General features: G+C 45.4%; 1 protein-coding gene across 4 annotated transcripts in view; it reads right to left on the bottom strand.

Annotated features, from left to right (window-relative positions):
* Positions 1–10,382: 10,382 nt before the first annotated feature.
* The window catches only part of Mb21d2 (Mab-21 domain containing 2), a 103,537-nt gene continuing 88,677 nt past the window's right edge, over positions 10,383–25,242 (bottom strand). For 2 of the 4 annotated variants that reach the window (NM_177718.3, XM_006522117.1), the window contains exon 2: positions 10,383–13,216. In NM_177718.3, coding sequence (NP_808386.2) covers positions 11,952–13,216 — 1,265 coding nt within the window. In that variant the 3' untranslated portion in view covers positions 10,383–11,951. Of the gene's footprint in view, positions 13,217–13,606; positions 13,785–21,688; positions 21,820–25,242 lie in introns of those variants that run through there. The other 2 variants (XM_030249109.1, XM_006522115.4) reach the window with 2 other exon arrangements.

Genomic DNA, 25,242 nt, shown 5'->3' on the forward strand with positions numbered 1-25,242 from the left:
AGTAAATAATTAAGTATTGCAACATTAGCATACCTCTCATTCTCCAATATATTGGTTTGACATTTGCATTCTAGAATTCTAGGGACCTCCTCCTACCTACTAGGCAAGCGCTCTACTACTGAAGCTTATCAAAAGTTCTCTTTTTACTTTTTATTTGGAAACAAGTTACACACTAAGTAACCTAGGCTGTCTGAAAAAAATTTTGACCCTCCTGCCTCAGCCTCTGGAGCAACTGGGACTGTAGGCCAGCACCACCTGTCCTGGCTAGAATGAACACTGTTGCAGATCATCTTATTGTATGCATATTTTTTCACAACCTAATTTAATAAGGGTCTAAACTCATCTTTAGCCTACCACCCACCAGAGGTAGTGGAAAAGAAGGGTTATTAGGATATAGGGGGGGAAGTGAACCTCTTTGGAAACATCCTTTGGGGTGATCCCAATCTTCCTTGTTCTCACTCCAGTCTACTAGGAAACACCAAACACGAATCAGCAGCTGCAGTTCAGCCCATTCGGCAGACACCACACAAGAATCAGCAAGGGCAGCTCAATCCAGAAGAAACCAGAGGCTTGCCAATTGGCTTGAGTTTGAGAAAGCAGCAAAAAGCCACAGGAATCTTGAGAAGTTCTTTGCTGAGTTTCTCTCTATGACATCATCACAAGCGAAGCTCAGCAATGCAATGAAAAGAAACGCAAGGCAAAGCAAAGCAATGCATGTCCCCAGCAAAGACTAGCAAGGCAGAGCAAAGGGAACCAATGCTCGAGCTCCCATGTCTAAAGGTCATATTTATATTCTTTCTAAACATTATGTGTCCTTTCACATGTTTGCTATACAGAACATTCTTTTACCTTTGCCTGCCTTAACAAAATATTCTTTCACCTGTCTGCCCCAGCAAAACACCATTATAACCTGAGTCTCCAAAGAAACCAGAAGTTTCCACTTTAATCTCACTGCATTCCTTTTAATTATTATTGAAAGTAATGTGGCTTTTCTTTTTCCAAAAAGTTCCTATAGGAACATCTCATATCTCAGGCAAATAAATGCAATGTTGAGGTTTGGTCTATTTTATGTATTGTAATGCTAAGTGTGGGACCTCAAAACCTTGTTGCCCCAGAGATGAAAGAGTCTGCATGTAGACCCAAACGATGCTATGGGACCTTGCCCCCGAGTTATTTCTGATTGGTTAATAAAGATGCCTACAGCCTAGAGCTGGGGAGAATAGAGATAGGCAGGGCTTGGTGTTCTCAGCCTTGAGGTCCGAGGAGAGCATGAGGGAGAGAGAAGAAGGTGAGACAGGAGAAGCCACCATGGAGTAAGAATGTTAAAATAATGGCCATGTCGGTTGGCTAATTGGAGTTAAGAGCAGCACAGGTGAAACATGGCAAATTATATAATGGGATCACTGGCTGGGAAATAAGCATAATAGCATAGAAGATAGCTCTTGTGCTGGTTAAAGCTTATTATAAAAATAAAGGTTGTATGTGTGTGTCTTTTATCCAAGAACTAAATGGTCAAAGGAGGGGTAGAAACCCAGGAATGAGATTAAATATTTTCAACAACAATGCAGCATGTCACTGTGTCAAAGGACACCAGCAGCACACTGTTGGGAACCCTATCCCCTAGGATTGAAAGGAAGACACTGCGAACATCCATGGGCAAAACTGGCCTAGAGAGCAAAGAGACAGATGAGTTACATGGCTAGACAGTCACATGGCTGCTTTCATTCATCAAGGAGTCTGAAAACAAACACAGGACAAAGGCTCTTCTTGGATTGAAATAAGCTGGTGCTACACTACTTTTTATGTACATGCACGTGTGGCTAAAGATAGCTGTGTGGCCATCTATTTCCTAGGGCTGATTTCTTCCCCCCCTCACTTCAACAGAATAAATGTCCCAGGAGGCTCCAATCCCTGTCCAGTTTTATGGGAAATTCATTCAAGGCTGGAACAAGCTATATGGATGAACTAGATAGGTAGTTCTTTTTTAATCACTGCCTTCCAAGACATTATGCTCAGAGAATCACTTAAGCCAGTAGTTCTCAGCCTTCCTAATGCTGTGCCCTTTTAATACAGTTCCTCATGGTGTGGTGACCCCCCTCCCAACCATAAAATTATCTTTGTTGCTACTTCATAACTGTAATTTTGCTATTAGGATGAATTGTAACGTAAATATCTGGTATTCAACCCCTGTGAAAGGGTCATGCCACACCCCTCCCTCTAAACCAATAGGTTAAGAATCACTGATTAAGCAAAGGAAATCCTGAAAGTCTCTTCATCATCCACTTGCCTTGCCAGACAGGTGATTGTTGATGGTGCGGGCTGCTGCGTAAGAGCATTTGGAACTAGGAGTACAGAGAGTGTGAAAACAGTCTGTACATCCATTTAAAACCCCAGCACCTGCAGTTTGCTTACACAAACCTCAGAGAGCTTGCCAAGATACGTTTTGGTGGGATAATGGAAATGCTTAGAAGAGAATTTTTTTCTAAGAAGTTGTGGGAAACGGGGTTAGGTAGGGATGGTTGGGAGTGTGTGAAGGAATCAAAAACTTGAAACGTGAGAGTTTGGGATTTATCAAAAGATTGCAGGTTATTAGAGTGAGAGACAGGAAACGGGTCATTGCATGTACAGACCTGAGAGGGGCTTCTTAGTTCATCCAATGTCCAGTGTGCCTGTTAGCTAAAAATACTATAATGATTGTGACTGGGCATAGACATTTAAAAGGATTCTAGCCAGTCTGAGAATGGCAAACACGGCCCTGGTAGGCCTTGCCCTTCTCCCCTATACCCTCTGCCTTGCTAAAATCAAAACAAAACAAAACAAAACAAACAACAACAAAAAACAAACAACAACAACAAAAACATTAGATTACATTCCTGATGATAGCTACCAAGGTGAATTCTCTTATTAGGCACTTCCTTCTCCTAAGGCTGACTAACAAGATCCAGCTATTAAAGTATTGAAGACCAGCAATCAAAAACTCCCTTTGGCTCACCTAATTAACATGATCAATTAAGATTAAACGCCATATCCTAGCCTGAGGTTTCCTCTTTACTTTATACCCTGCTATTTGCCTGTGGATGGGCTGTCTTCCTCCTCTTTATCCAGACGCGATCCTCGGTGCCTCCCTCCCCCTTCCCTTGCCCTCTGTCTTTGTCTTCTACTCCTTGCCCTTTGTCCCTCTAGGGCAAATACATTTCCTATGTTCTGAAAACTTAGTCTTGGAGGTCCTGAGGCAATTAGGGAAATAAGAGGCAATTGGGACCAGAGTTCAGTCAGGCTAAGACTTTCTTTTCAAGATGCAGAAGCCATTCTCAGACTTGCCTCTTTCTAATTCCTCTGCTGTTCTTGGTAGGTTTCCTCCCAAAGCCATTAGCATAGAGGAGAAGGTCAGAATGTGAATATGACCCAGAGGAAGGATTGTCCAGGCTGGACTCACGCTGTGATTCTGTCAGAGTCACAGGGTTTTGATGGGAGACATTGTCCCCAGAGGTTTCCATCACAAGGTGAACACATGCGAGGTAAAGAACAAATTTAAGTAAATTATAGACACAATCTAGTCACTGTCACATGATCCCAAATGGCACTTTCTTTTTCTTTTAGAATTCCCATATAAAACTAAACAAAACTGATGCGTGAGTTAGTCAAGGTCAACGCTTTAGCTATCTTTCAATAACTTAAGAGCCACAAAACCTTGAGTTTTCCAGTAAAATACTTTTGTATGCAATAACTTTTTAAATGGAACAAACAGCTATTTGTAAAGTACAGAGATTGTCCTGTACCTGTGACAATGAGCCTGATTCTGGAGAGTTCTCAGAACCATATGCCACCATAGAATAAAGACTGGAGCAATGACTTCTCATTACTATGCCCATTACTATGCCCTATCTGAGAGATACCTACCATCTTCTTTCCTTCTCAACTCACCTAGAGTCCATGCCTGCCTGAGTCTGTAAATTCTACCCATAGACTGTTATTATTTAATCTTCTCCTGTGTGCATCTTCTGTCCAGGTAAATAGTGTCTCTCTATGGCCAACAGTTATCCACTGGAGAGGGAGGTCTAGAGGTTCACAACTCTCACCGAGCTTACAATGAGCAAGTAAGTCTCAGAGAAGGGAAACGATTTCCTCAAAGTCATATAGATGATGGAGGTACAAGCCATGATCCAGGTAGACTAACTTATCTGCACTCTAGTGTGCCATCTTCCCTGACCTTTCCAGGTACTGAAGAATTCTCCTCTCTCACCAGCTTCCCATTCTCAGGGCACTGATCTGGGAAATATAATAAATATTTTCGAAGTATCTGCCCATCACACAGCAAGGATCTGATGCATTCGATTTTATTTTATATAGTGAAATGGGAAGTAAAATGTGTCGCTTAAGCAAGAATGTTCATGTAACAGGTATCTGCTTAAGTCTTCCAAGAAGAGGCTATGTGGAGTATGAAAGAAACAAATGTCAAAAGCGAAAGTCTGTTTTTCAAGATGGCAGTAGTAACCTTAAGGTAGGTCAACTAGTGCATGGATCAGGCACTTGTGCTGTCATTAAAACCATACTCCAGGCCGGAGAGATGGCTCAGTGGTTAAGATCACTGACTGCTCTTCCAGAGATCCTCAGTTCAATTCCCAGCTGTCGCGTCCGCTCTCGACCAGCAAGAACGACACGACCACCAGTCCTTCTAACAGCAGTTTATTCAGTCCTGATTCTTCTTGTTTATATCTCCCCCGAACCCTGGGCCTCTCACTCCTTTTATACTCTCATCCACGCACAGCAGGCCATGCCGCCTCACCAGGCACGCAGCTTCAGCTAATCAGGGCAGCAGGGGCATATCTCCATCAAACTGGATTCACCGGTATCCTGGTGCACCTGCGCAGCTCTCAAGATGTTTGTGGCTTATATGAGGAAGTCAGGTGCAAGTCATACGACTTAGCTACAGTCCCTGGCGCCTTTGGGACTGCCGCCACACCCGCTCCTAACATCCAGCAATAATACAGTGGCTCATAAACATCTGTACTGAGATCCAATGCCCTCATCTGGTGTCTGAAGACAGCCACAGTGTACTCATATACATAAAATAAACCTTTTTTAAAGTAATTATGAAAAAATGTATCCCATGGTCTTTAATTTGGATTGGGATTCTTATCCCAATTTTTAAAGTAATAAATGTAAAAAATATAGAGGTATACAGTATCAAGGTAAAGATTTTAGAGTGGGTATAGTCTCTCAATGTTTTTAATAAATGCCTGCCAGTGGTATAGACATCCTATTTTTTAAGCCTTAAAATTATAAATACATAATTTTAAAAATACAAGACAGAATACTCACATGACAGGTCACTTATCAAGTTATTGGATGGCTCCAACTTCACTCAACTCTTAAATGTAACTAAGACCCTCACTTATACCTTTTCTGCAAAAAAAATACCTCTTCACTGATATTTTGAAAGGAGTGATGCTTTGATGGCAGAAACCTTTTTCATTTCACTTCCTCTCTCAGTTGAAGAATTAGAGCGACCACAGTGCCACGTCCACCCACCAAAATCTTACTATAAGTTGTTATTTCCCCTCATCTTGGATCTTTTGATGATAAAGTTCTCTAGAGATCCATCTGTTCTGCTGATGAAAACACTCGTGACAGTTTGCTCCAAGATTTATGTTATCTGAATGCAGGTCCCTATGAATTACATATGTAAATGTATCCTAAACACTAAGACTAGATTCCAACCCCAGAGGCATCATGGCACGGGCGAAGCTTTAAATTTCTTTTTAGGAGGATTGTTTTTAATGATGTGTGTGTGTGCGTGTAGGGGTAGTTATGGCGAAGACACCTGAGGAGGCTTGCAGCCATTGGATGCCTTGGAGCTGGCATTAGACAGTCATGAACGGCCCAAATGTTGTGGTGGGAATTCTGGCCTCTACAGAAGCAGCATAGGCTCGTACGCACTGAGCCATCTCCCCAGCCCCAAAATTTGACATTTCTGAGACAGACAAATGGGTTCAAGCCCTGATTCTTCTTCATACCTAACTATAAGTTTGAACAAGGTACCTAATTTAACACTGAGACTTCCTGTGTTTACAGTTTTGTGATAATTAATCGCAAATGCAAAGAATCAATCAAGAACTGGTGTGATAAGTGTCCCCGAGGTGCCTGCGCTGCCCACCAGACATACTGCTGCAACTTAATGAGATTCTTAACAATAAAGTGCTGGGAGAATGGAGCGTTCAAGCTTGTAAAGAAGCAGGTTTATAGATCTAAACTCGAGATTTCTTTGGAGACTTGAGGCAATTTGAGTCAGCTAGTAAAAGCCAGTAAGGAAGAAAATGGCTCCTCCAATCCCCCCATGTTACAGACATGAACGCAAAATAAAGTCTTAAGGTTTACTTTATGTTCTCCCATTTAACCCTCTTTCCCTTAACTAAAGGATGAAGTTGACAGCAAAGAAAACTAGATCTCTGAATCTTTACTAAAGCCCGAATAGCAATCCATCAATCCAAGGCAGACATGGGAGCGACCCAGAGAACAGGTTCCCATCTCCAATGCCCCACCAGCCTTAGATGAATTATGATTTTTAAGGGTCATGCCACAGCAGGACCTTTGTTGTGGGATTTATTTTTGTGTTGAGAAAGTGTCTCATATAGACAAAGCCAGCCACCAACCTTCTATACAGGGAGATCTCTCTTTCTTAGTTCCCTAATAACGGGCACATGGACGGGAGACAAGGATGGCAAACAGCCAGACAGTCATCCTTCTTTCTGGGTGACTGTTGTTATCAGGCTGTGCAGTCAGTCATATTGTGTAAACCGGTGGTTCTTCAGGCTGTGCCTTGCCCTAGGCAACTCCATTTGACAAGCAGCGTTGGCCCCATGTTAAGTGCATATCAGAGGCAGGGTGGCTTTACGCCCACTGGATACATGAACAGCATCCAGTGCCATCCATGAACCTAACAAATAATTTATTCTTAAAAAGAATAATACAACTACAAACTTATCACCAAAAGCTAAACTGTAGGGGCACATGAACATACTATCAGGAAAACCAGGCTTGGGAATCTTTTGAACAAGCCAGACCAAGGAAAAGGTTCTAACTCTTTCATCTGGACCCCAGAGAACACTCAAAACCATGATGGTGAAGGTCCCAACTGACCTGTCATCCAACCCCCTTCCTAGGTGTGTGCTTCAAGGGACTGACAGTTCTCCCACCTGTCCCTGGCTTCAGCTCTGCTCAGTCCCCAGTGCTGATACAGCCTGCTCAGGCTGCCATTTGTCCACCCTCCAGGTCATCCAATGGGACCCAGCCCTGCCTTTCACCTTTACAACCTCCATGGGGCGCACTCTTCTACAGCTTGGCTCAAGTCTGAGGTTCAGTTCAGCTCTGGTCCTATAGCTGAATTTTTGAGCATCTACAGCAGCTGCTCACCAGAGTTAATCAGCAGATCTCCCTTACTCCTAGGAAATCTGCCTTACATCCCTATCAGCGCCTGGTTTCTGCTTCTCTGTGAGGCCTTTTTGGGATTCCCTGAACTCTGCTATGTCTAACTCTTTGCAACTATACACAAACACCACACACACACACACACACACACACACACACACAAAACACATATCACACATTTACACATGCACACTACACACACACACATATACCACACTCACACACGATCCCTACCCCTCCATATACACATACACACACAAACCCCTTATGCCTTGGGAGTAATAGAGGGTTCAGTGGTTAAGAGCACTTGCTGCTCTTTCTACAGAGCAGAGGGCAGACCCCAGTAGCCACCACATCAGGCGACTCTCATCTACCAGTTATCTCCAGCTCTAGGAGGACCCAATGCCTCTGATCTACATAGATATCACTCAAATGCACAAAACCAAGCATACACACACAATCTAAAAATATAAATCTTTTTGTAAAGCTGAATTCCTTTAAAAAAAAAAAAGAAGGAAATTTCCCTCAGCAGGATAGACATGTGAACCAATAAACCAACACCATGTTGTGACCAGCAACCTGAACTGCACCAGAAAGTGTTACAAAAGTCAATCTGGGGAAATCTCCAATCAGTGACATGGAAGGATCTGTCCATGTGCACAGGTGATGTGCACAGGTGATATGGAAGTGAGTGGGAGGCTTGTGCTAGCCCCCATGGCTCCTCCTTGGTACTCAGGCCCCCACCCAAAGCACAATTAGCCATGTAACTCCACTATTGTCTGTTTAATGATCTGCAAAGTGACTTCAGAAATATTTTCACTTTTAAAGTGTCTCGACTCATGTGGCCCCGCTAACTCTCAAACCAACTTTTACCTGCATCTGTAGACCATCCACTTCAGAAGAGAAAGGCAGAGGGCAGAGGGCAGAGGAATATCTACTCTTGATATAAGTGAGACCTAGGACCATGAAAGAGCTAAGAGCCTGCTGAATAATAACCTGTGAATGTCTTTTTTTAAAAAATCAGACACATGTAATTTTGAAATTATAGCTCCAGCCTTAAGGCACTTTATCTTTTATTGGAAGCACAAGTTATGTAAAGCGATTTTCTGGGCTGAAGACAGACTGTTAAGAACTCAATGGGATATGTATAAGGGAAAGGTATTAAAGCTACACTCCATTCACACACCCTTGACCTCAGAGCGTCTTCGGTTTGTGGCCTGGAATCTTGGAGATTAAACAATGGGTGTTAAAATTACCAACACCCGGAGGTCTTTGCACATTTCTGTATGAAATATACATACTGTGTTCTCTACTATGATGGGGTGTGGCAAATGGGGGCAGGGGCAATCAAAATTAATGCGCTAAAGCTTTATTATTCATGTAATGAAATTTTGGCTGAAAGTAAAGCATTTAAAATACAATGTGGCTAACTGTATTTGAGATGTTGTTTCTGAGTATATTCTGGCAGTTGACCTGACCTCAGAGCAATGACTTCTGAAATATAATCGCCCACATTAACAGTATACCTGACTTGATTTTAATATATACAATATATCAAAATGGTCAGAGTGGAATCATCCTGTATCAGCTGTAAATACAAGGATACAAAGTTATGAATCCTTCATAGATCACAGAAAGGAAAGAGACACACACCAACCGAAACAACTCAACGTGGCATAACGTGATCAACTAAGCTGAAGTCAAAATTAGTTAAAATACTGATGCAAGGAAGTTCAGTAAGAGGAGACGCCTCAGGCTCTGGATTCTGAGGACTCAAGCTTTCATTTCCATCTCCCACAGCGCCATCTGATGTCAACTGTCATGACTGGGTAATGGTTATCGGTACCAATATGAACCAAATCCATACCCAGGATGAGTATGTGCTTCTGTCCCAGCATTCCACGGGGTAGGTCCCCAGTTAGAAGAACTGCGATTGTATGGCCTTCATTGGTGACTGGAACCAAGGAAGTGTGGGTTTGTGTCCACTGGCTTTTCCCAGATCAGGATCTGGGAAGCAGCTGTTTAATAAGGTCATACTCTAGTGGAAAAATAATTATATACCAATAGGAAACCCGGAGGAGTGAACACAGGCTGCTCACTCTGTAGTCTGCTAAACTCAAGGTAGTGTCTGTACTTACTGACAACTACTGCATTATGAAGAAAACAATTTCAAAGCCAGCTGGGTGCGGCGGTTAGGTCGTAGCCTACCGTGTCCAGATGACCCCTCTGAGCTCAGCACAAAACATAGGACTCCCTTTTCTTAGTGGGGCTTCCTCTTCTCTACCTGATCTAAGGAACCTGACTTCCAAATTTTCTATCAGAGAAATGTCACATAGTCCTTTGCAAATGTGAAAGTTCAACACCTCCCCGCCCCCAAAGCCCCTTAAAAATCAGTCAAGTACTTGGGATTCCTGGAACGGCTCCTCATGCAGATGAGGCATTCCCAGTACTTTAAACTCTAGCCAATGGTTTACATTCACCCTGGAAACTCCTCCCCACTCTCCAAACTTCCTAGATAGCCTTTGTCCACCCCAAATAAAGTGTGTGTGTATGGTCACCAGCTGTTTCACTGAAGAGCTTCGAAGAGAGAGCTGTTCCGTTGAGTACCGTCTAAAGGAGCCGCAACACTAAAATCATCGGAGAAGCTACCCAAACCCAGTTCTCACTTTCATCCGGACCAGGATCCTGCAGACACCATCCGTTCTGGACTCGGCTTCATTCTCCCAGCCCAAGTGTGCATCAGCGCCAGGACACTCTGAGAGAGGGAACGGGTGACACGGAACCATAGCTGGTCCCGAAATCGCATTTCACAGATACATACTTGACATCCCAGCACACTCAGCCCAGGCTGGAAAAGCTAGAGTCCATTATAGTCACGCGACTATAATGGTAAAAACAGGAGGAAAGAAGAGGGGGAGGGGCTTTGAGATGACAAAGTAATAATGACAACAGAATTCCAAGGCCAGTATGTTTCTCTTTTATTTTTGTGTTTGACTTGAGATTGTTGAGTGATTTATAAGCATTACATTAATTCCCATGCAAAACTCCAAGAGCCTGATTCCAACTGGCCAAAATCCAACCTATATGAGTCTGGACACTCAAGACCAAAACAGCCACTGTTGCTTGCTTGACTCTTCCATCAGCAGACATCATCGGTGTCATCTATGTCAGCAGGGCCGTCCACGACTCAAGCACCACGGTTTGCCTTGAGTTCACACCCAAACAGGGGCCAACACACCCTGAAGCACCCAAATCTGGCAAATAGTTCCTGTCAGATAATAGGACTCCCTTCTTCCAACAGAGCTACCTAGGTATTTCCTGGTTCCTGCTCTACAGTGACACCTGCTTTGAACAGGCATGGTTATCTTCAATCTGGGAACAATTCTGCCTGTCAGTTTCCCTCAAGATCTCAGGAGACGTAAAGGGACTTTATAAAAGAAAAGGGGGAAGAGAAGATCTCTAGAACCCCTCCCTCAAAGAAATAAATACAAAGACACCCACTTGATCAAGTATTATCTCCTATCTCCCCCAGCTTCAGATGGTCAGTGAATAGGTATAAAGCTTTAAGAACTCCCCTCAGTAAGGCAGAAACCAGAGCTATCAAAGAGGGCAAAACGGGACCCACAATGAAAGGAGAACTAGACAAAATGTAGAGACTCATCCTACTGACCGGGAGAACTGGACTAAACGAGAGGCGACAACAGCCTTTTCCAGAGAGATGTCAATGGACGCTAAAACACACATCGAAGCTTATGACAATGGCAAAGACTTCATTAGTGCAAATAACAATTAGAATGGTGTGCTCCTTAATAGGATTTAAATAAGGCTTCAAATAATTACAAACACTAAAACTAACATTTGGAAACCTTAATTCTGTTTGGAAAGCTATCAAACCCTCCCTCCAAACCATCCAATGTTTGCTGATTCGAGAACAATTACATTCAATGAGGTTGCTCAGAAACACAATAGACATCACTCTCTCTCTCTCTCTTGAAGTTTCCATGTCTCGTAGAAAGGGGAAACTGTTCTGACTGCTGGTGCAAAGAAATAAACGCAGCCAGCATGCACAGGGCCGCAGGTTCTTAGGACTCTCAGTGAAAACTCGGGAGAAGAACGAGGTCAAAGACAGAACATCAGCCGAAGAGGAAGAGAATGTGTTCAAATATGCCAGGAGGAGATGTGTTCCCCCAAACCCACCAACAAATCTACACTGGGTGTGGGACAGAAAGCAAGCAAGAGGATTCGTGGGCAGTGTCGTCTATGGCTCAAGTTCTCCTTTAAAACAATGAAAACCAAGAAAAATAAAAATCCACAATAACTAGAAAACAAACAGCAAAATCAGGCAGAATATGAAATAGTAATAATACTGTTTCAGAGCCCGCACCATCCTGCAGAACCTGTGTTCTTACCAAGTCCAATGTTAGCTGGATATGTAAAAAACAGAACGACAGTCACAAATCACACTACACGGTACGTAAATTTTAGAACCAAGAAAGATAGGGGGAAAAAAGTCAACAAAACACTCAGAAAAATTTATCATCGATTCTGAAATGGGGCCTCGTGACGTCATCGGGGTTAATAAAGACCGAGATGGACTTCCCTGGATTCTCAGTCACTAGCTGCTGCAGTTTTTTTGCCAGACGGTCATCAGGCTGATTGGGGTCCCCGCCATCCGACTGTGGGGAGGGGATGCTGGTGGTGCTGCCCCGACGCTGGAGCTTCAGCGTCAGCCGATTGGCTGCCTTCACGTGCTCAATGGCGGTGCGCAGGTGCTCTGCGGGATCGGAGCGAACCGAGGAGAGCTTCCGGGCGTGGAGCATGACTGTCTCCTCTGACAGATGCTCCAGCATGTTGCACTGAGGGATGAAATAATTAGGGCACATCTTGTTGACCAGGCAGTGCTGCAGGTCGTCAATGAGGCCCAGCAAAAAGTGGGCTGCATAGTCTTCTTGAGCCAAGTAGCTGGCAGGGAGTCGATCACAGGCCCAGAGCATCATGCTCCGCAGGTGATAAGGGCTGATGGCCTTGGGCCTCGACAGGAGTTTGATGATGATGGCTTTGCAGGCTTGGTAGGCCTGCATTAGACTGCCTGAAATGCACTTCTTCAGTTGTACCTCGCTCCTGGCGAAGGACAGTCGCCACTCATTGTCCTTCTTGCCTTTGTAGGAGCAAGCTGGCACCAGGTAGAAGCCACTGATGACCTCTTCTTCGGTGATCTTCCCATCCCAAAAGTGGTTCTCCATGAGCCAGCTCTGAGCCACCGCGGGCCAGCCTTTGAAGGACACCACGGGGACGATGTCGTACAACATGCGGCTGCTCCCCACGCCCAGAATGATGGAGATGATGGTACCGTTCTTCTCTACCTTCTCCACCTTCGGCATCCCTCTCTGGGGTTTCTTCTGTATCTCCGAGAGGACGATGCTGATGGAGTCATAGAACCAGTCAGCCACTTTGGTGGGGGAGAAGAAGTAGTTGGTGGCACCGTTGATGTGATCGGCGATTGTGCAGCAACCTTTCCATTTACTGATTGTCCCCTCATCAAAGAGCCTGAGGCTCAGCCAGGAGTGGCACAGGGCTGAGTGGCGCATATCGAGCGTCACAGGCTGGTTACGGTCATGCAGCTTAAGGGCGGGCACCAGAAGGGTAAAGTCCATATCGTAGTCAGTGCCCCGGGCATAGACGTTTAACTCATCTAGGTCCAGGTCCACCACACCTTCCCGGACTCCTCCGGAGAGCAACAGATACTCGTTGGCCACGGGAAGTTTTTGATCTAGCTTTTGCACCATTCCTAGGAACAAAAAGAGAAAACACCATTACAGGAAGCACACGGCTATGTGCGTGTTATTAAGGAAAGCTCTGACCTCCGAGAATAAAACACACCAGTAGGGCCGGAGAGATGGCCCAGCGGTTAAGAGCACTGACTGCTCTTCTGGAGATCCTGAGTTCAAATACCAGCAACCACATGGTGGCTCACAACCATCTGCAATGAGATCTGATGCCCTCTTCTGGTGTGGCTGAAGACAGCTACAGTGTACTTACATATAATAAATAAATAAATAAATCTTTAAACACACACACACACACACACACACACACACACACACACACACACCCCAGTACAAAACCAGATCTCAGGTGCTGCACACATCCTGCTAACAATGACACTATTCTTTCTTACCAGCACCAGGGTCTGCCCTTTCCCAGGTGGAAGGGCTCTGGTAGATCATTAGCGTGCAAACTATTTTCACCATAAACCAGGCCAGCTCTCCCCAAGTTGGCCCCTTGACTAACAGGCTCTCCACACACTCAGTCATTTAGTCTGAGAGCTTCCGTACGCTCCAACTCTCCCTGACCTTGTCCTGCCAAATCCTACCTGCATCTCATCCCCTGTGTCTCTACTGTCCCTGTTCTCTATTCTGAAGCCATCTGATGTCATCACGTGAAAAGTCAGGTCAGGCCCAGGGTTTTGCCAAAGCAGACTCCTCCTTCACCCAGCTTCTCCTCCCAGCGTGAACAGCTTCTGAACCCGAAGTCCACAATGTGACCGCAGAGGCTTTCAAGGGACAATGTGTTCCTATCTCTAGCACATCATCTGACCTTTCTGACTGGCGCCTGCCCAGAGGTACAAAAGCTGCCGTGTGTGCAACTATGGGCGATTTAGTGGGTGATTCCTTGGACCACTGTAGACAATGCAGAGTGGAGTGCTGTGCTGGGGTTAGGAAATGATTTGGAAATGAAGTGGGCAACCACTGTTATCTCCTCTTGGGTATAAACACCTCAAATTTTTTTTTTATGTTTTTGCATCCTACTTAAGAGCAAGCTTTCCCTAAGAATACCACCTAACCCCAATCTAATCACCAACACAGTTTACACATTAACAATCTGTAACAAATTGTTACAAAGTACCTAGTTGTCTGACAAGTACCATTTGAGCCCTGCTTTGGATTCTTCTAACAGCTTTCTTATAGGCAGATTTGGGTGAAAAATAGCTAAAAGTTCCCTTCTCCCTCTGCTTGATTGGAGAGGCTGTTGACACCTTTACTTGGTATAACAAACATTCCTGGGGTGGGTGGGGGGAGCTAAAAACTCCCTCTGCTAGCCACTTTTACCACCCCACAAAAGGAACATCCCTGCCTGCCACACAGTACGACTTCTAAGTGCCCCTTCCAAGCCTAGTTAAAATTAACTTTTCAAGGGGCCAATGTGATAAAGTGTTTGGTCAAATCCTACAATTCAGGATTTAGGCTGATTGTGAACACTGGTTCTCTCAAACCTGCAGACCTTCATGGACGTTTGTTTGTGACACTCTCAGAAGTTGAGAACTTAGTTGCTAAGACCATGTTCCTCCAATGATGCCCGTACTTCCGTTTGGCCTTCTTGAGCCCACTAGTCTGCAGTTTTACAAAACGGAAGGCAAACGGAGCCTTTCCCAGCTCTCTCCACCCCAAGGCATCCTCCTTGCAGACTTGTCCGACTTAAGTTTAAGCCAAGCTGAGCTGACATTAGCTACCATGGCAGATGGATTGCCAGGGTCTGGAAGAGAACACGGAGGGAGGGCCTGGGAGTTCAGTGCTCAGGTGGCTGCAGGGTTGGTTGCAACAAGTGAATCTCTGAATGGATTCCCTTTTGCCACTGGTCACATCTGAAGTCAGGGGCAGAGCACCAGAGGCCACACCAGCCCACAAGCTCCGTAGTAGGAACAAAAGGACAGAGAATAGCTTTCCCAAATATGCTCTCCCCAGAAACACTGGCTTGTCCTTGCTCCTAAGAAACGCTACAGTAAAGCCATCTTCCCATAACCCTCCATGCTAGTAGTTCTCAAAACTTCCCTAATGCTAGAATCCTTTAATACAGTTCCCCACGTTGTAGTGACCCCCAACAGTAAAATTATTTTTGTTGTTACTTCATAACTGTAACCTTGCTACTGCTATGAATCGTAATGTAAGTATTTTTAGAGAGAGAAGTTTGCCAAAGGGGTCACTGCCCACAGGTTAAGAACTGCTGTTCTATGCCTTGAATTTGCTTTATTGCATACTTTCTACTGTTAAAGACTTTAATAGTATAGACGCTGGGGCCTCAAGGCTCGGGGCTGAGCTCCACACCATTTACACCCTGCTACTTTGTGGATCTTCAGAAGATCAAGGAAAAGAACAGGGGGCTGCCCATCTCCCTAAGTCCTCGGGAGCAGACTTGGCCTTGCCACACTGTTTTAAGAGGTAAATCAGTTCAGAAACAGCACCTGTTGAATCTGATTAGTGGAACCAAATTAACTCCGTCACTACATACACAATGCTGGACTGTTAACATCACACATAAGATGCAAATGTCCCATCTTCAGAGACCTCATTTAATAAATACTTGGTGGGTAAGCGTATATGGAGAGGTTCTTTTAAACACACACACACAAACACTGGAGAAAGAATTGTAAAGTTTTAATGTCTTGTAATTATAGCAACTTAGATAAATATTCTTTGGTTAGCTATATGAATATCATCTCAGCATCTTGCTGGTTTGGGGTAAGCTACCACTTCTTTGGCTTCAGCTCGTGTGACACACACACACTTAACAAACAGAGCCTTCTCGAGGCAGAGATTCTTAACAACTAGCACAGTGAGGGACGACAGGCACAGTGAGGGACGGCAGTGTCAAAGTTCTCGGTGACTCTGATACACCCTCTAAGGTAACAGTGCCCTTGGCTGGTAAAAGAATACGAAAGTTCTTGTAAATATATCATGGTTTCTACTCTGCAGGAAGAAATGCCTTTGTTAAGCTCACTCAAGATTCCAAGAAGCATCCTTAGATGTGGGCAGGGCTCTCTTCTTCTAAGAACAGCACCATCTATAGAATTCTTAATGGCCCCAATTTGTAGGTTTTGGCATTCCCTCATTCATACTTTAAATAAAAGAAACCATCTATCTGGAGTCTCTCACTATGTGTGTGGGGGGGGTGGGGTGGGGGGGTTACAAAAACAAGCACCTACGATTCTGAGGGGACACAACTGATGGACGGCTACAGAGCTTTGGTGACATAGTAGAGAGCAGTGCCCTGCTCTCATACACGCTGCAGAGGTCAGCATGTCACATGTCTATACTGCTCTCTCTGGGACGAGGACCCGGCTTGACCTGAATGTAAAATGCCTTGGAGAGGAAGCAGCGAGGCTGGCCAGACCAAGCGCTGGCTTTGTGTTTCTGCGGCTGGAAGCTTTCCTGTGACCTTGGACCAGTGACAGATCATATCTAGCTACTTACATTTATCAAGAAATAATGGGCCCAATCACCCTTGGAAAACATCATTAATATACCCAGATAAATAGACTGCATGATGCTGGAGACACGGGGCACTGTGAGCCGAGCCTCCTAGCTGCCCAGCAATCTCCCAGTTACCGTTACCGTTCACATTATGGCAACATTTTATAAGCCAACGAGTTGGTTTTATTTTTGCACAACTGCTTAGACAACTGCGTAGAGTTTTACTTAACACTTTGAAAATCTGATTAAAAATCAAGACGTGGCAATGGCCGTGACTATTCAGTCTCAGTAGACAAGAGTGAGAAGGACTGAAGAGTTTCCTTGAGCTTTGTCCATTTGGACCCTAATCAATATACATGAGTTCTGGGGCCAGAACAAGAGGCCCTGGGAGGGTGCCCCGAGTTTGCCATTTACAATTTAGATGAGCCTGATAAGATATTTAACCTTCCTGAGCGTCCAGTTCCTCATTTAAGCAAATAAATAAACCATCATCTGAGTGGCCACCAAGTGTCTACACACAGTTCGTTTTGCTCATCTGTGTTCCCCCTTCCGCTAAACTAGACTCGCTGCATAGAGTGGTTTAGAGATCTAATTAAAGGGACCCAAAAAGAGCCTCTAGCACATTCAAGGCACACAAAACATTCCATGAGGTGAAATGAATGAAGGAACCTCTCCTTTGAAGGTAACAAAACTTCTGCTGGCCCAGGGACACGTCCTTGGGTCGCAGCACGTTGGTGGAAACAGAGTTTGGCAAATGGAGCAAGCTGGACCCCACCATTCACTGTGCTCTGCGGACAGAACAGCTTCTACAGCTCCTTAGAGGCCTTGACCTGGACTAACGAGAGCCCTTTCACCACCAATGACAGTGGCTTGTCCTGAGGTGTTCTCTCCCTCCTAAATCGGCTGATAGCGAACCCGCACGTGGCACTGATACAAGCAGAGGATCAGCCAATGAAAGCTACACCATCACAGGCAAAGCCTACCGGCTCCTTGTAGTCAAGGCTTTATTCTCCCATGCCTAGAACAGACTTGGGGAATTGGAAGGTGACTGCTTCGTACAATGCATCATGCATTTCAATCATTTTTAAAACCTCATTAATTACATGTGGATCACAGAAGGGCTGGCAGCATCTGGGATAAGATGGTGTACTGACTGTCAAGAAATCAAGTAGGGAAAGGAGAAACAAAAGCCTCAGGATTTCATTATTTTCCTTTCAAAACAAGTTCTGAAAGTCAGTGGCCCTGTCCAACTCTACCAAGCTCTCGTAGACAGCATGAGGGCTGAGTCTGAGACACCTACAAGGAATGGCGTAATAAAGCTCGCTATGCCTCACTTTCCATGGACAAAAACTGGAGAGTAACAACTGTAAGGCTGTAAGGTAGCCATGGTAACACGCCAAGTACACCCTGCAGCGAGTGGTTGGTTGCCTAGCTGCCAGTCTCTACCCTAGGAGTCCAGACTTGTACAAGGTGGCAACACATTTCCCACTTAGGAGCACTGTACTCAGTTCTGAGGATGCTCACAAGGTGTGGTTTCCATAACTCATAACTTACTGGCTTCTCACAGTCATGCCCAAGAATGAAAACTGTTCCTTTCTCAAAGAACCTCCGTCAGCATGGTGCCCGGGGGTGGGGGGTGAGCGCATGTTAAAATAGAAAGATGGCTTAGAAACTACATATAAGCCAGGCATGGTGTCGCACGCCTTTAATCCCAGCACTCGGGAGGCAGAGGCAGGCGGATTTCTGAGTTCGACGCCAGCCTGGTCTACAAAGTGAGTTCCAGGACAGCCAGGGCTACACAAAGAAACTCCGTCTCGGGGAAAAACAAAAAGAAAGAAAGAAACTACACGTAAAACAGCCAAAACCCTTTTCATGGAGACTGTCAAACTTAAGTGAGCTGAGTCCAAGCCACCTCTGCCTAAAGACCCAGGGGTGGGGTGGGGGATGGGGGGTGGAGGGGTTCGTTTCTACTGTCTCGTTTGAGGTGTAATCCAAATTACTTGAATCACCCAGGAATGTTAAGTTTACTGGGGAAGAAAACGGACTGAAAACTAGTGTAATTTATTCACGCACAGGATGTAAGTATTTATACCCACAGACACTGGGGATACCCAGGTGAAGAGAGATGGCCTCCTGTGCACAATGGGTGAAGGGAGATGTCTGCTGCCTCAGACAGGGGAGGGGACATCGTGCTGAATAACAAACCTAACATCTCAGTGAGTCGAAGAGCAAAGATTTACAGTCCACAAGGGTAGGTAAACCGAGGGTTCTCCATCCCTTAACCCAGGACAAGAGCTGAGGAAGCAATCCCACCCAGAAGTGAGAGCTATGGCTAGAAATCACACATCCTTGCATTCACAATTCAGGGTCCCAAACTAGTACACTGCCCCAGCCAACCGACCACAGAGAAGAAAGTATGCCCTTCCCACATGCTGGGATAGAAGAGATCCAGGAATATCTGACAAGCAGCCCAAACAGATAAATCACACACGATGAACGTAAGTTGAAAGTTGAAATGAAAACCATGGAGGGAAGTGAATAAGGGTCCCAGCCAGAACACAGGAGAATGGAAAGGAGTGGGGAGATGCTAGCCCTGGAGAATGGACAATTCAAGAAGGCCAAGGGAGTCCTTCTAACAATGGACGATCGGATCGTGCTAATAAAGGAGAAATGGGCTTTACCTGTCATCGGCGTCTGTAGCATGAACAGGAATAAAAAGCAAGCCCACTATTGTGGGATGCCTCTCCACCACGCAGTTTTCTGACAGTGCTGACTGAAAGCACTAGGATCCTCAAGGAATGACCAGTCCTAACAGTCAGCAGAGAGAAGAACTAAAATTGAAAGCTTGTGATGGAGCCTGGGTAAAAGACTTTCAAGGGAATTGTCCAACACAAGGGCCTGCTACTAAACCCAGACACCAATGGCTGACTTCAACATCCTTCTGATGTCCCAGTGCAGCTCCGGTGACGGTGGCAGTGACATACCCAGGGACCACTGGGGTCTAGCACCTGGGGACCTTGTGCTGCTCGTATGTGAGCTCTGTGAGTTACGTGTGCCTTGGGCTGTCATTTCTATTTTGCAATGGAGCTGCTGCCATAACTCCCCAAGCTACCATTTCAGTTTTAAAGACAGAGCGTGTTACACCATAGCAGTGGGTGTGGGGGTGTTGAACTGTATGTATAGCTCAGGCTCCTGAAGTTCGCAGGCTGAGAAAGATACTGCACTGACGGGCGCAGCTGCGCACTAAGGTATAGGCTAAACGCGTCACCCGTATCAACTCATCTGTCTGCCTGACAGAAGGTGGTCGCTCCCCCTTTCCATCTGGGGAAATCAAGTAGACACCAGTGGAGAAACTGCCTGGCTTTTAGAAGGGAGTTTAAGAGGGATTTAAACTCGAGTTGATTCCCTGTTCTCCTACTCCACACTACTCTTGATATTACCCTCTCGCAGGGGAGCCAAACACTCATAGATGTTCAAGCCTTTAGAAGGATACCACAGTACACTAGAGTTAAGAAGATCGCTTTTCTACTCCAATTTGTGCAAGATTACTTTTACAGCCAGTTTGTAAGTTTAAAACAAAAATTTAAATGATACTAGTTAGCTATGTATGCCTAGAAAATAAAGAATATGTGGTGAACGAGTCAGCGGTCATAGGAAAGATCCCCCTCCGCCCCCAACCTGGAAGCTTCCACTACCTAGTTAAAGAGCTGGGCTCGGGATCAGATTACCAAAAGCACTAACTAAGCCCTGCCCCAGCTCTGGAAGTCAGCCTTCTTCCCCTGTGGACAGCATCTAACACAGTCACACCCGAGTACCCTACCCCACTCAGGTACTCTGAGGAAAAAGGAGCAGGAGGTTCCTCTAAGGGCTGTGAAGGAAACGAAGCCTCACAGACACTAAGAGGAGACAGAGAGGAGGAGAACAAGGAAGGCTGGACATGCTATCCCATGCTGCCTACGGCAAGAGTCCATGTTCATCAAAAGGCAGGCGGCAGAAGCAGTGCCAGGCTTGCCACTGTGCCTAGAATGGTCCCATTATTATCCCATCATAGAGGCTTTAAGTTCCAGGCTACATGAGTCTGGGGTTAGGGGAAGGGAGTCCTCTAAAGAAATTTAAAACTACCATTGGCTAAAGAACTTGTCTTAATGTCAGTTTACTGTGGGCATCTCTGAAACTATGCAACGGTGGAAAATGTTGTGAGAATCATACTTGCCAATTATCACTCACTATCTCATTTGTATGCTACAATATGTTAAAGTGTAACCAAATGCCATGTAATATCACCCACAGACACTTCAAGACATATAATGGATAATGGCCCCATGCAATACCATATACAGTGTTCTAGATCTAAACAACAACAAAAAGCTATTGTCTTTTATTATAGACTTGATTTTACTTCTTCCTGATGTGTGAAGATAGGACACAGTACTGAGTGTGTGTGAGCTTGGGAGAGGGGCGCTCTTGATGGCCTACTGCGTCCCCAGTCTGCTCCGCAGTTCATCTAGAGCTAGGACAGGCAATTCCGGCAGCAGGACAGCTTCCTACCTCCAAGAGCCACCCACTGCTCCATCCACAACCACAAAGTTCAGAAGGGAGCCCCGAGCATAGTCCTTACCCACATGGGAGAGAAAGCAGAATCTAGGCAAAGGCCGCAGCTGTGAAGCCAGGATGGGTTCCCGTAGCTGCCCAGAGAGTCAGCCCTCCTCAGCTTACACTGACCTCTGCCCACTTTGCTCCCTCCTCTGACTGAAGGGCTCAGCTGCTCCCTGCCACGTTCTTAGCGATGAACTTACCCAGCTCGGAGGCCCAATTGACCATGGCAAGAGTCATACAGGTCAGCACTATAATGGCCTACTTGTGATATCCGGTTCTATGTATAATGTGTCCCCGCTGTATGCCTTATAAAACAAGATCTATGCACAACTGCCCCAAAGGTCACTGGGCTCTCACATCAGCAAGGGTGTTTACAATCTGCATCTTGTCTGATCAGTCACTGCCTTGTTGCTTACCTAATTCTGCTGGCCAGTCCACAGATACTTTTGCCTTTCCTGAATCTCTTTTCAGAGCCATGATGAGTCCGTGTCCTACTTAGGTGTGCATCTCGTGTCTGCCTTCAGTACAGGCCATTCCTAAATATGAACTGAACAGGAGAAGGTAAGGCTTGCAGTGTGAGTGTGAGTGTGTGTGTGTGTGTGTGTGTGTGTGTGTGTGTGTGTGTGTAAGGAGGTAGCTTCTACTTTGGATCAGACCATCCCTATCCCTCTGAAATGTATAGAACGAATCCCAAATGCACATTCCATCTTTCTGTCCACTAGTTACTAATTATGCAATTACCTGTTGGTCCCCTTGTGTCCAATAACTTGTGTATCACCCAACAATGGAAGTTGGACAGATATAAAGTGAGTAAACAAATAGACCACATATCCTGGGACACGCTCTCTTCACAGAGGATGAGACGGGTGGGTAAGATGCTTAGCACGGCAGTGTCAATCTGATAGTGTCATACTGTCATTTTGAGACTTCCTAAGAAATTGTGTCTAGCCCATATGCCCAAGCAAAGACAGACGAAAAAGCCTGATAATGGAGCAATTATGAAACAGTCTAAAGGCGGGGGTGGGGGGAGGGCGGTACCACGTCTTGTTCTGTGATAAAACTACCACTCTGGGACTGTCCAAAGCATCATTTGCAACCCTGATGGGATGGTTACCGTGCGAGCTAAGGTCAAAATCCCAGTAACTGCCAACAGAGGGCATCCGTGCTCCATCATTCCTAACTCTGTAAAGCAAGGCTCCGAAGTCATCAAATCCTAGCAGCTGTAGGCATTTGGATGCTTAGTAGAGGAAGAGACCTCTGTGAGACACATTAAAACCTCGCCCTCAACCCGTCTACCATCCACCTCGGATCATCTAGATGGCTCCTAATTCGTCACTCTGCCAGAGCAACACCAGAGGAGAAAAGTTCTCTAGTACAAGCAAACACACATCTTTAAGCTAAGGCAGGAGAGAGGGTGGTCAGACAAAGCTCCCAAGGAAAGCAGTCACTGGAAAAGCTACCAGCATTCTTACTGATAATAAAGGACAGAAGTATCTTCAAGACATAATCAGCTACCTGAAATTAACTCTTAATATCACGAACAAAACATACTTTATTACTGCACTTGAAGATGCTGACATCAAAGAAAACTAAACTACAAGAACACAACCTCTATGGAGGTGCACCTGTGCAGGTTCGAGGTGCAGGTGGGTAGTAGCCTGAAGAAAACACTGCAATGTCTCAAATCAGCATCTGCCCCATGACAGCAGAGGCCACCTTGAAGGTCACCCTCTTGCTGCTTACATGGGAAAGCAATATTTGAGGCTAGCTCCTCTGCCCCGGTGCTTCCCAGAGGATGAAGAGCTGTGGTCACTGTTCCAGCTAGACACCAACAATCAACTTGGTGGCTCCTGAGAGAGGAGCCCATACCTGCAGCCCCTTTGACACTCCTGTCATCTGAATCAGCAGCAAGCTGCAGATCCTGGACTCTGGGGAATGAAGTTTAAGCTATGAGCGTGTTCGACTACAAAGAATGAATGAGTCAGATTAGTGGAGCCAAATCCGGCTCCCAGTGTTATTAATACAACTGCTGTGGCACAGATTAGAAAGCCAGAGCCCAAAGCCAGAAGTGCTGGGAACGGAAACCCAGGGTCTCTGATTTTCAACCTAGAGCTCTTTTACTCTACATGGAGCTTTTAAGCTGAGTGTGTGTGTGTACGCGTGCATGCATGCATGCGAGCATGTGTGTTTGTGTGTGTGTGAAAGAGAGAGAGAGAGAGATTGATTGATTTTGATTCTTTTGGGTCTCTATGTCTCACCTCAAAGGACTGAACCAACCTTCAAGGAGATGTGTATTTCAAACTGTCAACACTGAAATTTCTCCCCCAATTTTAAATCCACATTTAACTGCATCCAGCCTGGGTTTACTACCAGGAAATGCTAAAGTCTGAAGAGTAGCTACTTTGAGACTTACCAAAGGCACAACTTTGGCGAGACTCTTGGACACATGAGGAAAAACAGAACTTATTCGTCCCAACTGGAAACACATTCTTATCCCTAACTTCCCAGGTATTCATTTTAAAGACAAAAAAACAAAACAAAACAAAACAAAACATGGTTTTTGCTAAGATTTCTCCGATGGTTATTTGTTCACACTTGTATCTCCTTCATTCACCAGAGAGGGGGCAAATCCATCTTATACGTGGACAGTGCGCTTGCGCTGAGAGTCCTCAGGGAGAGAACTGACTAAACATTCCACCCTGTGGGTGGGCCAAGAAGTATCAAGTGTGTGGACTGGCAGCACAGGAATGGCCTGCGGTGATAGCCTTGAAACCAAAGATGCCACAGTCTGAACTGTCTAGAGCCACACAGGTATACAATTCCAAAGGTATCGGCAGCCGCGGAGCTGAATTTTGACCCAAGGGATTAAACACCGGCAGGAACATTCACACTGCACACCTTTCAAGAGCCTATTCAGATCAGATTCTACAGTTAGGCAGGTAAATGATTACAGATGGACAGAACCCCCAGTGTGGTCTGATTGTGATGCAGAAATCCAACACCCAAGATAGTGACAAGATGACACAGACCCACATTTTGTGATAAAAGTAACAGCTTCGAACTTTGAGATGAAAAACTCAAGTCTTGAAATTTTCAGTCTTGAAGAAAACCAGCTAGGGAGACAAACCCCACTACAGTTCTTGGTGTGAGAGCGTATTTTCCTTACTCTCCACTGGAGGGCGCACTTCCCTAACTTTTCCTTACAGTTGTACAGTCTCCACCGCAAGAGTGGCTTTAAAAAGCCTGGAGGTTTGACATAATTTTTGTATAATTCATACCTGCTTTTACTGATATGCTTTGAAGATGGGTCAGGATACTGTGCTTCACACTGTCTAATCCCTGATACCTGCACACAGTTTGCAGTAACCCTACTTAACAGGATGTCACACGTCACTGATTCACTGATAAAATTCCGTGGTATCCGGATGAAAAGAGACACAGGGAAAATGCCCAAACAGATAACGGAGATAGTGTGATCCGAACGTTATAAATTCAGGATACACACGAGCCTCACAATTTATGGGCTCTGCAACATTTGGAAAAGTTATCTGGATGCTTCGTACGTGCAGGCGCCAGCACAGGCCAGAGTCTGGCCTACCAGGCGTCCTCTTCAGTATATTGAGACGGGGTCTCCGGTAGCCCTTGGACTTAACTGATCAGCTGACTGGTGGGCTCCCAGGACACACTGTCTCCAGGTCTCAGGCTGGAGTTACAGACGTGCGGTCACACCTCCCTTCCTACGTGGGTGCAAGGGATCTGGACTTGGGCCAGTGCATGCAAGGCGCGTTATGGAATGAGCCTTCTCCCTATGCCCTGTGGGGTTTCTGAAACTTCAGTTTCGTCATTTCTTTAAAAAGGGGGTGGGGAGATAGTACATGGCTCCCGTGAGACTTAATGAGAGCTATATAAAGCTCCAAGGGCCATTTCTGGAACTTGGAAAGTGCTGGAAAAACACAGTTTGCTTTATACA

This window comes from Mus musculus, chromosome 16, assembly GCF_000001635.26.
Source record: "Mus musculus strain C57BL/6J chromosome 16, GRCm38.p6 C57BL/6J".
Lineage (NCBI taxonomy): Eukaryota > Metazoa > Chordata > Mammalia > Rodentia > Muridae > Mus > Mus musculus.